Here is a 17,499-nt window from a genome sequence, read left to right as displayed (position 1 = left end):
TTTAAAGCAGTATTACATTGTGTGGTTATGGTGATATAGCGGTGATATCTAAAAATACATTTTAGGGTTATGCTGCTACAGTGGTGATAGCTAAAATATTTTGTATTGTTAGCTTGATGTATACGGAATATGTGAGAGGTCTGGTATGTGGGGTCTACTTGAGAACACTGACACGCAAAACACTGACGACGAGAACACCGAGACCGGAAGATCGACAACTGAGATGACCGACGGTTTAAAAGCCCGATGCTGAGAACACCGACATGTTAAGGTAAGTGTGCGATAGTGACAGACTTTAGGGTTACGGGCGGGTTAAGTGAGTTAGGGTTAGGGTACGGGTAAGGTAAGTGTGCGATAGTGACAGACTTTAGGGTTAGGGTTTGAGTTAAGGTTAGTGCATAGATAGTTGTGTATGTAAGGTTTAGTGTAGGTTTGTAAGTTTTTTGTTGTGCTTGTGTTGTGTGTGTGTTTTTCGGAAAAGGTATTTGTTTTGTTTTGTTGATTATCGGGATTGTGGTTTGTCGGGCATGTGAAGTTTTGTGCTTTGAAACTGTCGGTCATCTCAGTTGTCGATCTTCCAGTCTCGGTGTTCTCGTCATCGGTGTTTTGCGTGTCGGTGTTTTAAAGTAGACCCGGTATGTGATACATGAAGTACGTAGCAGTGTAAGCTGAGGGAAGGGGGCTCATGATGAGTACAGTAAAATATATTTTATATGCATTATACTAATTTGTGGAGGCTTTTATGAATCAAACGACTTTTGTTCTAAAGTAAATCTCATTTGTTTAAGTTATTTTTCCTGTAGCTTAGTACTATACTGAGTGTAGTCAGAATGTTAGGCATTGTTAATGTTACTGTTTAGTTATGCTCTCTAGTTTAATCCAAAAAATGATTAGTACCACAGGAAAATATACGCTCCTGAGTAGAAAGCACAAAAGTAAAATTATAAAAATAAAGAAAACTGCTCAGGAGCAAAACCATGCAGAGAATAACAAGCAGCATACAATGAGTGTCTTCAGACCAAAGTCATGTAAATCGCATCAGACGGCATACAAGTCTCTTCAGACCAAGAATATACGAATAATCCAATCCAATAAAGCTGTTAACTTCTTTAAAAAACAAATCTTTTATTAGCAGATATCTGGCAAAAGCACTTACCAGATATCTGCTAATAAAAGATTTGTTTTTTAAAGAAGTTAACAGCATTTTGCTTTATTGGATTGGATTATTCGTATATTCTTGGTCTGAAGAGACTTGTTGTATGCCGTTTGATGCGATTTACATGACTTTGGTCTGAAGACACTCATTGTATGCTGCTTGTTATTCTCTGCATGGTTTTGCTCCTGAGCAGTTTTCTTTATTTTTATGATGCTCTCTAGTTTATTTACTTTTAAGTAGTTTACACAGAATCATGTCATTAATGGGATATGTGGTCAATGTTACAGTTTATACATAATGAACACACACACAGCCCTCCCCCACACAATTTCACACTGAGGTCAATGGTCCCCTCCATCTGCTACAATATGCTACATGGTCACTAAAACATATATGAATGCAATGTATACAAGGCACTGTTACCTAAATTTGGCAATTCCTTCCCTTAAATAGCTCTGTTAAGGACAGCATCCTCCTCCTATCTTCCACAAGCAGTCTTTCTGTGACTCTGGTTCTTCTCATTACTGTCAGCAAAAGTGTTATTAGTGGTTTAGCAAAATGAGGCTGTTATGTGCTACTAATAGTATGGATGCAAAAAATGAGGACAGTACTTCAAATGGCAATTAAAAACGTAAGCTAATGGTTCATCTTCTGTACCTGACATACAATCATAAGCATTAGTTTCCTTGTCTGTAGCTATAGAAATAAAATGACTACTCACCAATTTCAGCTGGTAAAACTTTGATCTTTTTAGAAATAGCTGTACCAAATTTATTGTGTGCTTCGACCCAGATTGTGTAGGTAAAGAAATAGTGGAAGTGCTTGAAAAAGCACGCATTGTTACCTCCAGTAACATAATCCTTACAACCAACAGTTACCAATGGCCTTAAGAAAAACAATACAACAGTTATTCAGTATTATACAAATAAATACACATTAACAAAAAATAATCTATCAAAGTCATGCATTAGTCATTCAGAAAATATTTACAGTTCAGACCCCAAAATGGAAATAACTTGTTTTATTACTCATCTCAAACACTCGCTATAGCAATTTAGTTTATCATCAGGTCTAATAAACGTCTTCCTGAAACTTGGTTTTGTAGCTGAAAATGAAAACCTTCTTTTTGATATGTAAATCAGGTAAGATTCATGCAACTGTAGTTGCCACATTAACACATTGCAGTAAAGACATTTATATTTCAAAAATAGCTAGATATACAAACAAGTATCAAACACATATGTCTGCATTTTCAATAATATCTGGTTTCCTGAGGTTTTTCAAAATGAGAAATGTTGAAAAATCAAAATGTTGAAACAATAAAATGGTATTTAATGTGGGGGTGCACTCCCCAACCCTTGCTAATTATATATGCCACCTCTGGGATCACAAAACATTGGAGAAAGGGCATATTTTTTGACATTTTGATTTTACAACTTTTTTTGTGTCAATCAAATGTCAGATGGCCATATATAGCTGCTCCCCGTCAGAGTATCGACATTTCCAAAAGTCGAACTGGATATGGTCAAGACCATATGATGAACTTTCCACAATGTTGAAGTGTTTGTACTGAAATTGTGGTACAGTGGGGATTGAGGAATTTACGCTTTTCCCCACTGTAGTGTGATCTCTAAGCTGGTAAATATAATTTTAGCCTTTTTGATTTTAAACTTATACACTCTTTAAGCCTTGCCCAGCAAAACCTGCCAATGTAATGTGGGCACCTATCCAAAAGGACCCTAAACTCCCATCCTCTTTCACCTAAAATAACTTTCTCCAACATAAAGATTATCTTCTTGTAGCTGATACCTTGAGTGGATTGCCTAAATAAAGCATTATGTTCTAATTCCTCCTAATCACAAAATGTGATTAAATTATTTGGCTAAAATTTCTTTAATCTTGCCTGGAAAAGGAGATGAGTGTCTCAAGTTGCTATATAAATAATATTCATAGTGTTCCAATTAAAATGGCTGTTAATATCCTGTGTCTTCCCTGTCCTAACATACAAATAGTAGGAGCTAATATAAATAAATATGCAGTAAATTCAGAAACCACAGGAGAGGGTACATCTTCTTTTGTTAGACTGAGCACTTTATGCATTGCGGTCCATTTTGTTGCAGTTATCAAGCCAGCTTCAGTAGCATACCTCTTCCTACAACCCAGGTGACCCAATTTGATTAGCAGGTCAGGTGATTATTGGAGCTGCTACAGGGGACAGGAAGGATGTGGCCTATCTGGCTCTTCTGTCTACGGAAGGGGGAGAGCATGCTGGGCAGGTGGGGATGTGGTCTTGTGTTACAGTTCTCAGAAGAAAACAGAGATCACACAGGATTACTGGCTTCAAAGGAGGCAGGTCAGACTTGAGGGGGTTATGTCACTTGCAAAAGTGAGTGACAAGTCCTCATTTATACCCATTGCATACCGAATCCTCAAAGGGTTGTCAGGCATGCACAGTGGGGTAGTGCTCCAAAACAGCAAAAAACGATCATTCATGCAGACAGCCCTGTTCTTTGTCCATTTACCCCCTTATGCCTGGAAATGAAATGAATGAGCTACAGAACTCTTGCTGTGTAGGAACAAGCGGGTCCATAAGGTGGCTGGGAGGGAAAGCTTTGTGTTTAGAAAAAAGAATTATAGAACAATTGTTAAAAAACACTTTCCTGAATACCAAACAATACTGTTTTAATAGTACTAGCATCCACACTTTGGCTTATTCCCATATTATGAGGCTCATTAAAGTTCAATAAGCTAGGTGCAACATTGTTGGTTGTTGACTGTGATTTTTTTTAGCCAACTATTTCTCTCTCTATACTTTCATTAAACACTACATCCAAATGTTCACCTATAACCCTGATACAAAAATGTTTGTTTCATTTAATTAATCTTGGTCACAAATTTGTGTTCTCTCATAGTTAAAATTATATTTATTTATTTATTTATTTATTTATTTATGTATATAAGTATGCATGTGTTTATTTGCTTGTTTGCCTGTTTGATTTTATATCATTTAAGATTGCTAGCCACAGTATTTAACTTATCCAGCAGGGCCAATTTCAGCCACACCCTGGACAAACAGTAATTACATACACGATAAAAACAAGAATGTATATGGTACTTAAATATATATATATATATATATATATATATATATATATATATATATATATATGTATATATACACACACACACACACACACACACATACACAGATGTATCTATAAAAAAGTTAGCCACTCAAATGCAAACTAGATTTCAGTATAGTTAAATATGACTGACAGAGTAGTTCATAATGAAAATTTCAATATACCACTTCACTGCCACAAATATACTATTAGTTTACCAAGTATTTATAATATTTACTCATGTTAGCGCAGAGGATAACATGTATGACTTATGTTAAAAGTAGTGTATGTGTAATACCTGGTGATAAGTGGTGATGGAATGGATATTAATTAGCAGGCTATCTAAAGCATGAGTTGATTTCTGCAGGTGTTCCACTAATTTTAACATGAATGATGGAGGTATTACAGTTTGCATTTTCTAATGCTGCTGGGAAGCTGATTCCAGAGTTTGGAGCTAAAAAAGGGATATACGTCTTTCTAGTGTTTGTGATGATCATTATTACAGAGGAAGTAACTATTATTATATGCCTCTTTCTTGCATATCTTAGTGCTTTTATTTGTGTTTTATTTACCTGTTTGTTGACTGAGTAAGCCCAATAGACACAAATGTCCTTTGCAGGTGCAACCTTAGAGCAGTGACTGGTTAAGTGACTTGCTCAAGGTCACAAAGCACTCAATTAAAGGTGGAAAGAATCAAACACTGCACCCTTAGTACAGGAAGCAGTTCATTAGCTGTTCAGAGCTTTAGTCTTGCGTGTTAATCTGCTTTATATCCTTCAAACCTCTGAAATTTTTCCACATCCAAATAATGTACTATGGCTGCAACATTTTAAAGTATTCAGGGAAGTCGATGAGGAGGGCAGCCGCGGTGGTGCAGCGGTTAGCATTGCCACCTCACAGCAAGAGGTTCGGGGTTCGATCCTCGGCTGGGGTGCCTTCTGTGCAGAGTCTGCATGTCCTCTCTGTGGTTGCGTGGGTTTTCTCTGGGTGCTCTGGTTGTCTCCCACATCCCAAAGTCATGCTGTAGGTGGACTGGACACTCTAAATTGGCCCTAGGAGTGAATGCATGTGTGTGTGCCTTCTTTGGAATGTTGGGTTCTGGGCTGGTGACTCGACACCGTAAAACTCCACTGCCAATCATGAGCGGACAGGTGATTCGCTGTGGTGACCCCTAACTGGGAAAAAGCCAAAAGAAGAAGGGAAGTTGATGAGGAATCCCTGGAATTCATTGAAATGATTCAGGCTTCCTTGTCACAACAGAAAAAAAGTTTATCTATAAAATGATAATAAAAGAAAGTATAGTTATTGAAGCAAAAAATAAAATCCCCACTGATTTGATCATTTGGCCATAAAAATGTTTGCAAAGCATGAGGCTACTGAGGCCCCTGTTTCTACCCCAAAGATCTGCTTATGGAATTTTGAGTTAAATATAAGAAAGCTTATATGAAAACTTCTGCCCAGAAAATAAAAATAAGCAACACCATTAAGCCTTTCCTTAATTATCTCAACTCCTTTTTGGGAAAATGACTTAATACAATGAGCTGATCTCAATAGTAATTAATAAACTTGTTTCCTTGAATTCACACTTGTAATAATAACATCACAGAAAAATATCCAGGCAGTCAAGATGAAATATATGAACAAACATTAATGACTTTTATAAAAAAATAATAATAAAACACATACATTTCTGTCAAGATGATCACTTGGTTGTTTAAAAACACACATTTCCTTTTAAATAAAAGCCCTATATGACAATACCTCATAACAGTGTATATAAAAAAATAACTATATATGTATGCATATATATATATATATATATATATATATATATATGTATATACACACACACACACACACACACACACACACACACACACACACACACACACACATACACACACACATTAAAAATGCTGTGCTTCTAAATTCCTTAATTTTAAAATGGGATTTATCGAACAACTATCACTAATTCCAGGGAATGGCATAGCATTTAATAATAATTACCACTGTAACTCACACTTCCTCAGGTGCTCACTAACCACTCAACCCCATGTGTCCCATTTCACTTGCTCTATCACCCAAATTCAAAACTATGTGATTCGTTGTCGTTAATACGTCTAAATAATGCATTTGTAGTCTTTCTGTACTTTGTATCATTCAAATGTTCATAAATTCTGTTCCATAGCCTTCTAGAGGTTTTACCAATATGAAATACCTGGCAAAATTTGCAATTGGAAAATAAACCACATTTTTAGAGTCAAAATTCAAACGCCCACTTAACTTGTAAGTTTGTCCTCTTATATTAAACTCGTCAGACCTTGCTACAAACGGACACTGTGGGCAACAACCACACTTAAACATCCCATTATAAATGGTACTATGCACCTTAAAATCACTATTTTCCAAGTATTTTTGAATGCCAATTGCAAATTTTGCCTGGTATTATATATATATATATATATATATATATATATATATATATATATATATATATATATATATTGTTATAGCATAGATTCTGGTACTATTAAGTCAGAAGTTTACAATAAGAGAAAATTGTTAATGGTTAACACTTAAATTTCAGAGGCAATAGGTATTAATTCCACATTTTATAGTAAAAGTGCTTTTAAATTTTAAAAGTTTATTAGAAGGCAATAGGGACTATGAGGAGCAGGGTGTGAAGAACATCATCTTTGGGGTTCTGCAGTTATTGAAGATTTATTTATGACATAGTGTATAATTTGGATGTTAGAACCTGGAAGACATATGGGGGTAATAGACATTTTAATTACAACATCACAACTGTGATTTATGTAGGATCTGCTGACCTATCACATGGGTAAAACTTCAGGAAAGTTTATCCAAAGAATTCTTCAGCATCCAAAAGTAATACGGTGGAAGCCAACGTACACTGCTTTATTTATACAATCCACCCAATGTAACTCTTTCAATAATTCCTTTATCTTGTGGTGAGGAAATTATTTCAGATGAATGAGGAGGGCTTCTGGAGACCCTTTTGGATAAACACAGCTTACACTGAAAATTTTACCAGGTGCTGTTAGAAATCAGTGAAAAAATTGCAATGTTTATGTAAATAAGCAGAATGCATCTATCCCTAAATACATTTTTAATGTATTTATTTTCTAACTGCAATTACAAGCTTGGACAATACATGATACATTTGCAGTGCTACACATCTTCGAGTATCTAAATGAATGTACTGTATAACAACATGAAAGAATATAATCCAAGGTGACACAAGATTTGTGATCATATGAACAAGGACTGTTTTCTAGAAATGGGCAGGAAATGAACATTTTGTCTACTTGCATACACATGACCAGGGAGAGTAAGAAGCAACAGTCACTTTATAATTTTATTTGCTGAATTGTCTGGTCATACAAATAGCACATTATGATGATGATGATGATGTTAATGTTAGACTGAGGGTTTTCAGTTTAAAGTAGCTGTTACACATAAGGTTCATAGGTCCATAGGTAGGTATTAGGCTATTGGCCCTAGGGCCTATTTAAGCCTAGCCAAATGATACCCTGGCTTTCGCCACCCAAAAAAAAAATATTTCCTGTGCCCCTGTTGAGCAGAGCCACAGAAGTGATCCCCGGGTGAATTTCCTATCTCCCATCCAATCATCAAGATTTTTCTTGAAGAGTGCTAATGAGGAGCTTTGTTTGATAGATAGGTAGTTTGTTCCAGAGTATGGAAAGTCTTTGGGACAGGAATCTATCCCTCCAGCATGTTCTGTTTATTGTGGTGACAAGGTTTAGGTCCCTAGAGCGTGTAGCTCGGAGGGATTGGGATTTCTTTAGAATCTCTTTAGAATTCTTTAGAATTTCTTTAGAATATCTGTAGAATAATAGGCCTAAAAATATAGTGTCAGCCTTGTTTTCATGTATGCATTCAGTTTCAGGGAAAGACAGTTCATTAGAAAGGAAAAGATAATCTTGCTGGCTAAGCATGAGATGTGCAGAAATACAGAATGTTCCCATCTCAAGGGAAAGATGTGTGCTTGCAATGGAATGGTAGATAAAGAGGCACATGCAAGACAAGGCTTGGAAACAAAGGCTAAAGAGGCATGTAAAACATTACAGAGTTTTTGGTATTATTAGAATATACTTCAGACACAGTCAGGGAAGTCAGTAATTAGCTTTTGGACTGATATGTAACAGGGTCTTTTCAGTACAGACACTCGAGCCTGAGTACAGAAATCAGGTCAAATAGCTATACTATTCAGGAGGAAGAGAGTGTTTCAGTTGATATTATTCAGGAGAATCAGTATATACATGCAGAAGCTTTGGATATATTTATCATCACTGTTATTGTTATCTAGCATTCCAGAATTCCTACAGACTGATATTGTTTATTAGCACTGTTATAGAAGACAGTATTCAGATATTGTTATTAAGTGAAGTACAGCATTTGCAGACTTTACTGAGAAAGTACAAAAAGGATTGGCCCATAAAGGAGAGAATGGCACCTGTTCAGCACAATTAACAAATAAAGATTTTCATTCCAGTCTCATTTCAGTTGTTTCCAGTTAATTCCAGTATAATAGTCTTATCAATTCTTACAGATGATAATGATGATGACAAAAAGCATTCCTTGGTATTTGAAAAAGTATTTAATTTGTCTCATATTGTAAGTGTTTTATACTCGTCATGGAGAAGGCTGTGCTTATGCTTGTATTATAATGTACTGAATTATTGCTTTTAGTTCAGATTGTCTAACCTTCTTTCTTAAATAACAACTATGTATAAAAGAATAGCATGGTACAATCTTATGAAATATTAGACTTGCATGTCATTCAGAAGTATCAAGTGTGCCTCAGAGTCTCATTCTCTCTTATGTCTTTAATTGGGAGCTCTATCCCAAAAGACATGTTATTTTATAAAATTACATATCAGGGAACTACAGAAAATGTGTTATTATACTTATTTGACTGTACGCGGGGAAGAAAATAACTTGGCTTACACAACACATTTCAGCCTTGTGGAATTTATGGATAATTGTATGGAAACCTTCATTCAGGAAAAGGATGGTAACCAATATCCACTGAAAAGTCATGGCACATTTTTGAAGCATTGCTGCTTGTAATTAGCTTACTGCTACCTCTATAAGATTACTTTACACATACGCATACAAGAAAATATATTTTCTGAAATTACAAGGTATAACAGAGATTTAAGCATATTGTACAATTTGATTTTTTAGGCTTACAGACTTCATAGATGAATATTATTACTGACATAAAACAGTTTTAATATTTTGAAGACAATAAATGTAACAGGATTTTTATGACAATTTTACTGTTTTTCTTATGTTGTCCATCTCCCTTGAAAATAGAAACACAAGTGATTCTTTATGTATCTATATTATTCTAACTTTTGCACATGACACCTTGAAGGAGATTCTCTTGAGTCTCGACTTGACAAGAATGCCAGCATTTCCATTTTAAGGCATTGTTGGGGAATAATGCAGGCATTAACTGCCATTTCTGGGTGCTTGCCACTTCCGTCTTGTAGTGATACTGTGCAGTTGATTATATTAGTTGGGGGTGGATGGAGGTACATGAGAGATGTAAACAAGTTTTAAGGAGATTGTTTTTGCCAGGTTGTCCTTCTTGGAGCAGCAGTTTTGAGGGATTGTGATTCATTCACTCATAGTGGATGCTCAGTTTAATGACACCTGCATAGCTTTTAAGAGGTACTCAAAGGAAATTGTATTTATATACATATAAGTATGTACTGCCTCTGAATTTAAGAAAAAGTGGGGTATATTTTATAATATTTCAAATAGTGTGTCATATTTTGTTCTAGAGTAAAATGCAGCATGTGATTTTCAAAGGGTTATTTTATACTCTACATTAGATGGTACACCTCTCCCACACAATTCAAGACACTAGAGGTAACAGAACTTCATGAAAGTGAAAACTAATTTATTTGAAAGAAGTGTCATTTGAAACTTACAACTTGATGCAAGTATTAAGCACATTTGATACAGAATGTTTTAATGCTAATGACTCATGAAAGAATTTCATATATATGATAATGCAGTGAGTTGCAGAAGTTTAAAATCACTTAATTATCTGGGAAAACAAGTAGTAAAAGTTACTTACGTCCAAGATATAACAAATCAATCTTCATTTCCTATAATCTGTAATGCTTTGCAACTTTATGCATATATTAATCCTATTATTGCAGATCTTATTCTAGAGCCATGAGAAATGAAAATTAAAAACACTGAGCTGAAAGGGGATTATAGATTTTTCTTGAATGGGTTGACCTCAGAAAATCCATTACAGTTGCAGAAGAAAACAATGCTTATGATTTTTCACATGGATTTTTTATATGCCAGGGCTATGATTTTTAATACTTAGTAACTAAAGTATGAGTAGGCCACAGTGGTGTAGCGGTTAGCGCTGTCGCCTCACAGCAAGAGGTTCTCCCATTCGATTCTCGGCTGGAGTGCCTTCTGTGTGGAGTCTGCATGTCCTCCCCATGGTCGAGTGATGTTTAAAGACATGCAGGTAGGTGCATGCATGAATGGGTGTGCCTTCTTTGAAGGTTGGGAGTCAGGCTGGCAACTCGGCACAAGTAAAAATCCACTGCACCACTCAGAAAAACTGTCCCAGAAGTCCACAGGAACCATGCATAATCATATTCTGTAGGCTACATTGTCATCCTTCACACATCCATACAACAAGCCTCCCTAATACAATATGCAGATAACTCAGTATTCATTTGGACATCTGACAATGTGGCTCACCTCCAAAAAATTACTAAGGAAGCTTTAATAGCAACTGAAACATGGATTTGTAACTCACAACTCATGCTCAACCCTAAAAAAAAATAATACTTCCTCCCCCAAATCCCACCCATGAAAAAACAAAATTTAAAGTTCACTCTCTTGCTACAACAATTGAAGTCACTTCTCATAGCAGATTATTAGGAATTATAGTGGATGACAATCTTAAATTCAACCTGCAGATACAAAATTGCATGAGAAACTCATAAAAAATTGTCAATGCTTTATAGAGCCAAAAACCTATACACTGATGCAGCTAAAGGTATAATTGCCACTACTTATCTCCTCCCCACAATTCTTTATGGTATTCCCATCCTTATTAACCTTCAGTCATCACAAAAATCAAAACTTGAACAATGCTATAACAAAGTTGCTAAATTTGCAGCAAATACCCCTTTCATAACCCACCACTGTATAACATTAAAAAAACACATCAGCGAACATATATACAGCTTCTTACTATACAAAATTATCCAGAATCCATCTGCTTGTCCAGTACTAAATAACATTCTACACAACTATGTTCCAAGTTGGACATTATGATCCAATGACCAAAAACTCCTGTCTGTCCACAAACCTATCAAATCTGTTGGGCTTTGTCAGTACTTGTATCATGTTGCTAAGGCCTGGAACTCCTTATCTCCATCTATCAAGTCAATACCCTTCCTCCCATCCTTCAAAACCATTCTGAAAGACCTCCTAGCCAAAATCTGGATCTGTTCTTGCTCAGCACTAGGATAAAGTATATCTCTAAATGTGAACAAGTATCTGTTCATACCTTACACCTCCTTACTCTCCCTTCTTCACTCACTTCCTTTTCCATCTCAACTTTTCTAACTTTGCTTTCTCTCTACATATACCATAAGCCAGCTTTTCTCTCATTTTGTATTGCAATTCCTGTTTGTATTATACTAACTTACCTTTATTTTTTCTATAAACTGTCTAAAATGTCTCTATTAAATCATTGTTACATAACACGTATCTGTTCTTAACCAATGTTTTCATATTATGTCTATTTTGGTATAATTATTAAATTGTATTTGTTTTTGCATTATTTTTTAAGACTGTAAAATTATCGTTCTTAAAATATTTTGTAATACTATGCAGCTTTTCTTCCCAGGCCTCCGCCGAAAATGGGCTCTTGCCCAGTTGAACTTTCCTGGCAATGAAATGTCATAAATAAATTGTCCTAGCTTTCTTAATTATATGGTTTTCTGAGCACCTCTTTTTGTTTCTCTTTAAGAACATTTTTCTTTACAGATTTAAATGCTGCATTTGTTTTTATTTAAATTATAAGATACATTTTTTATATTCTCATTAAACTCTTCATATTGTTTTTCAACACAATAACTAAGGAAAATTCCAAACCGTCAGATATTTTCATTTCTACATGGTGGCATAAAATCACTTTTAACTTTGATATTATCAGAGTTTAATTTACAATAAGCATTCTTATTTTCACTAGAGTCACATGAAAAAAACTATTATTACTTGAAATTGAATTATCACTTTCACTGTTCATACATGTCTCATTTTCTTTAACATTTTCAAAATAATCCAATAAATTAAATTTTCTGATGCAATAAAAAATATCTTTGTTAATTTCATGTAATCTAGGAAGGGTAGTTGGAATAAATTTTAAACCCTTATTTAACACTCAATTCACAGTCAGTAAAACCGTAATTAGACAAGTTGACCACATAATGCATAGGTTCAACAAAAACCTCATTGTTTGTTGTTTTAGTACCATTTAGCTCTCTTAAATGTCCATGTACTACTCGTATTGTCCCTTCTACTTTCCTGTCTGTTCCAGCTTCACTTAGGATTCCCTTGTTGTTTTTGAAAATTCTGAACCATATACTGTTCATTACTCACTGATGGCAAACGAGGAAACTCATTATTAGTCTCATTTTCGTTGTCCGTAGAAGACATGCTGCTCTCCCCCGATGTTAATGGACGCTTTGTGCCACTGGAAGCATTCCTACCCCCTTCAAAACTCACTCTATTATGTTTCGCTTTAGGACTGGTTATCACCACAAATGCACTCTTGTTGTCATAGTCTCAGAGATCCCATAACAATTTGTTCTTTATTTCTCTCTTGATCTCTTTTTCATAAGATATCAGTTTCGCATTCACATTTACTAAAAATTGTTGCAATACATCATTGCTAGCTATAGCCACAATTTCTCTACAAACCTCCTTTGTTTCTTCCTTTAATTTTTGTTTTTTTTAAATGTCCCTTTTCACTAAAATTTGCACCCACTGCAACTGAAGAAGGAGTAAATGGTATTTCCTGTAATTTATATGTTCTATAAATGCCACAAGATTCTTGGCCCTCCTAGCCAAAATCTTTTTATTAAGCAATATACAATAAACACAAAATATGATAATGCCAGCAGTGTATACTCTTACTGAAGATATACTGAAAAACATAAAGAAAAAGGTCTCCAAACTAGGGCAGTGTTCTTTGCCTTAACCAAAGCTTTGACTTGGTTGATCACCCATGCATGACAAACTCTACAATCAAAAGAAAATTTAGCAGCAATACCCCTAACTGGTTTAAGGACATTTGTTCAAATAAAACTGGGCATAGTGACTCGTTTCTAATTATCACTCTGTAACTCTTACAAGCATAACTAGGAAGGTATTTGAAAGAAACCACTATCCATATTATCCATTACCACAAGATTACTCCATGATATTTCTTGGAAATTTTTCTAAGTACTCTTATTGAATTTTACACTAACATGATTGATGTTTTTGACTATGATCTTCCTGTAGTAGTTATTTACTTACATTTAAGTAAGGCATGTACCATGAACATTACTCTCCGGGTTATGGAAAGACTGAAAATAGACTGATTCATTACAGTTTGGGTTGCAAACTGTCTAAATGACAGGAGTTGCTAAGTCAGGGTGAGAGATAAGTACTCAGAAGAAGTTATTGTGACTGTTAGTATTCCATTGTTATCTGTGCTGGGGCCTTTTCTGTTTAGCCTGCTTATGTTTACATTCTTTCCACCAGGGATGTGTTGATCAAATATGCTGATGACACAGAGTGGGATGGTAGTGACAGACATTGCTGATCGCAGATTCTTGCAGAGGTAAGTGGATGACCTGCATTGCTGGTCCATAGTTAACAGGTTGTTATTTAATCCAAGAAGTGTAAAGTTACTCATTTTGGAGCATTAATCCATGGGTATCCTTATGCAGAAGACCATGAAGACGGTGCACAATGCCTACCTTGACCTGGCCAAAGCCTTAGATACTATTCCCCACTCGGGTATAATAGATAAAGTCTCAACTAGGCATCAATCTGTATGTTACTAGATGGATAACAAACCAGCTCACTGATAGAACCCACCTAGTCAAGACAGGGAAAGCCACCTCAGGCAATAGACCCGTAATGAGCGGTGTACCCCAGGGATCAGTCTTGAGGCCTCTGTTGTTTGGTATATACCTTTCTGAGGTGCAAGCCAAAACCAGTGGGTATGGCTGACCATGTCTGCAGATGACTGCAAGCTGGGTGCTGTCATCAGTTCCCCTAGTGATGTGGACATCGTCCAAGAGGGTCTCACCCAAACAAATGACTGGTGTCAGAAACATGGCCTGAAATTGAATGCCAAAAAATGCATCATCATCCCTTTTGGGGAGAGTGATGTCCCCACAAATTATCACATTAATAACAAGGTCCTAAGCATGCGATCAGTCGTGAGGGACTTGGGCACCCAGGTTGATAACAAACTGATATTTGACCACCATATTGCCTCCATTGTATGGAAAGCTTTCTACATGGCCAACTCATTAGTAAGGGTATCTCATCCAGGGACAAGGAGGTCATAACATCCCTGTATTCTTCACTTATAAGGCCTATTATTGAGTACAATGCCCTTTCAGCATGTACTTCACAAAGCACATGCAGCAGCTGGAGAGACCCACAGAGGTTCCTCACCAGGAGAATCCAGGGCCTCAAACATCTACCTTACACAGATAGGGTAAAAGCCCTGTTTCTCTACTCAGTCTCATATGGACTCCTCAGAAGTGACCTCTGTCTGGCATACAAAGCAATATCAGACCCCACCTTGATGGGACTGCTGCATATCCATAAGTCAAGCTCCACTTGAGTAACCTGCATGCACGACCTCCGCCTCGTCTGTATGACATCAATAAGACTTGCTGGAGGGACAGATTTGTGTCCCAGAAACTCTCCCTTCTGTGGAATAGACTAGCTCTCCACATCAAGCAGAGTACCTCATTAACCCTTTTTAAGTGCAACCTGGATAACTGGATAGGGAACAGAAAATACACCCTTGGGATTCCACCTGTGTCCCTGCTGGACAGGGCATCGGGTGCTGACTTGTCCTAACATGGGCTAAACTCTTGGCTAGATTTGTAAGGGCCTCAGGCCCAATAGCCTACTAACTTCCTATGATCCTGTGAGCATATGAAATAATTTCATCAAATACCAGCAATGAAGATCTACGGGCAATTAAATATAACCAATTTAAATTCAGCAGCCATGTATCTGTTGTTTTGCATAAATATTCTGAGATGATGAAGGACATTCTGAGAAATATTAGTAGCACAGACAGCAGAGTGATGTTACCCATATACATTGGCCTTATTAGGCGACATGAAGATTATGGTGGGGTGGTGTGATTATACAAAATCCTGTGTTTATAAGCTCAAAATAATCCAGAAAACATTTACAAGAGAGATTGACGGTCGCTGTAGTCTGCTTTATAAGGATAAACTCAAGCAATTATATTTATATTCAGTTCAATACAGACCAGTGAGAGGTGATGTTATTCTTATCTTCAAGTGTCTCACTAATTTAAATGGGTCATCCACGTTTGATGTTGCATTTATTGACCACTTTGACAGTACTAGGAATATGAATTTTTTGTTACATTACTTGTTGCTTCATCTCAAGTTAAGAATTAAATCTTTGTGTCCAAAGAAGGCAGGCTGTGGAATTTTTTATCATTAAATATTAAAACAACTTCCATTCTTGCTTTGTTTAAGAGAAGTTTAGGTAATGGGGCTCTTGAGTCATTTTATGATGCAAAACATTATGGAGGCAAACTCCTAGGTGGTCTCTCCCGAGGCCCTGAGTTTGCTATAATCATTACATTGAACATTAGATTGAATATTGAGCTTCAGCAATCAGACTGCTTCCTCCTTATCTATAGGGTCACTATCTTATACTGTCCTCCAATGACCTATTCTCTCCCCATTTCTCTTCTCCTTTTTTACAACAAGCCTCAGCTACCCATTCTCTTATACACTAATTATATAGTCAGTCCTACTCTGTCATCATAAATCACTTAGATCAAGGTCTAAAAAACTTTACTAACTGGCTATTGGACAACAAGTTTATATATAAATCCAACAAAACCAAGGATATTCTCTTTGGAACAAAACAAAAATTGCCAGAATTGCCTTCCCCTCAGTCCACAGTTAGACTCAGAACCCCTGGAAACTGTCATTCATTCTAATACTTTGGGATCTAGCTTGAATAATACCTTAAATTTAAACATCACATTGCCATAACTAAATTTAAGATTAACACGGTCCTATTCTGGGCAAAGAGGATATCCTATTTCCTGCCACCAAAAGGAAGGATGGTTGTGTCTTTTGGCTTTTCCCAGTTAGGGGTCGCCACAGCGGAACTCGGGTCCGCTAATGATTGGCAGTAGATTTTTACGTGCCGAGTTGCTGGCCCTGACGCACAACCTTCAACGAAGGTATGCCCAGTCATGCATGTCTCCACACAGAGGACACTCTAGCTGAGAATCAAACAGGACAACGTCTTACTGTGAGGTGACAACGCTACCGCAGCACCACCACCACAGTTTACCAAAAGGAAGGATGGTACCAGGTAAAATTGCCTTATTTAAGCAACTAGAATGTGATCTGCATCCTTCCAAACCTTGTTCAACAATATCTGCAGGTTTATCATCCAATCCTCTAAAAAAGAACAGCAGTGTGAGGCCATATGTAAAGTGAAATGGCTAGCTAGCTTAGAAAAAAAAAATTTTTACTATAATCCCTAATCTAAAAACTACTACAGGCTCACCTCAAACTCTGGACTTGATCAATGCCCAAGTCAAGTCATGCACTTTTCTTAGTATCCAACCACACTGAACCAGTCACAACTTATCTGTATTAGCCCCCCCCCCCCCAATTTCTAGGAATCCCTACCAACCTACCTTAAAAAAATCACTCTTGCAAAAGATTTCACACAGAGCTAAAAATGTACCTTTTTTAAGGAAGCAAAATGTAGTTAATTCTTAAGCGTCCATCCCCTTTTCTTTGCCTCTTATTTTCTCTTCCACATCTTCACAACATTTTAATTACAGCAGCACATTCTGACTTGCAGCTCCCTCTTACTCTT

At 36.4% G+C, this 17,499-nt stretch overlaps 1 protein-coding gene across 1 annotated transcript in view; it reads right to left on the bottom strand.

Moving 5' to 3' along the window:
- Positions 1 to 17,499, bottom strand: part of LOC122812798 (cytokine receptor-like factor 1) — a 305,003-nt gene that overhangs the window by 134,395 nt on the left and 153,109 nt on the right. The window contains exon 4 of the mRNA XM_044084858.1: positions 1,878 to 2,041. Within this exon, the coding sequence (XP_043940793.1) occupies positions 1,878 to 2,041 (164 nt within the window). The remainder of the gene's footprint in view (positions 1 to 1,877; positions 2,042 to 17,499) is intronic.

Source organism: Protopterus annectens, chromosome 10.part0, assembly GCF_019279795.1.
Source record: "Protopterus annectens isolate FY-2018-M chromosome 10.part0, PAN1.0, whole genome shotgun sequence".
Classification (NCBI taxonomy): domain Eukaryota; kingdom Metazoa; phylum Chordata; order Ceratodontiformes; family Protopteridae; genus Protopterus; species Protopterus annectens.
The sequence above is the reverse complement of the archived record's forward strand: the minus strand, read 5'-3'. Positions and strand labels throughout refer to the sequence as shown.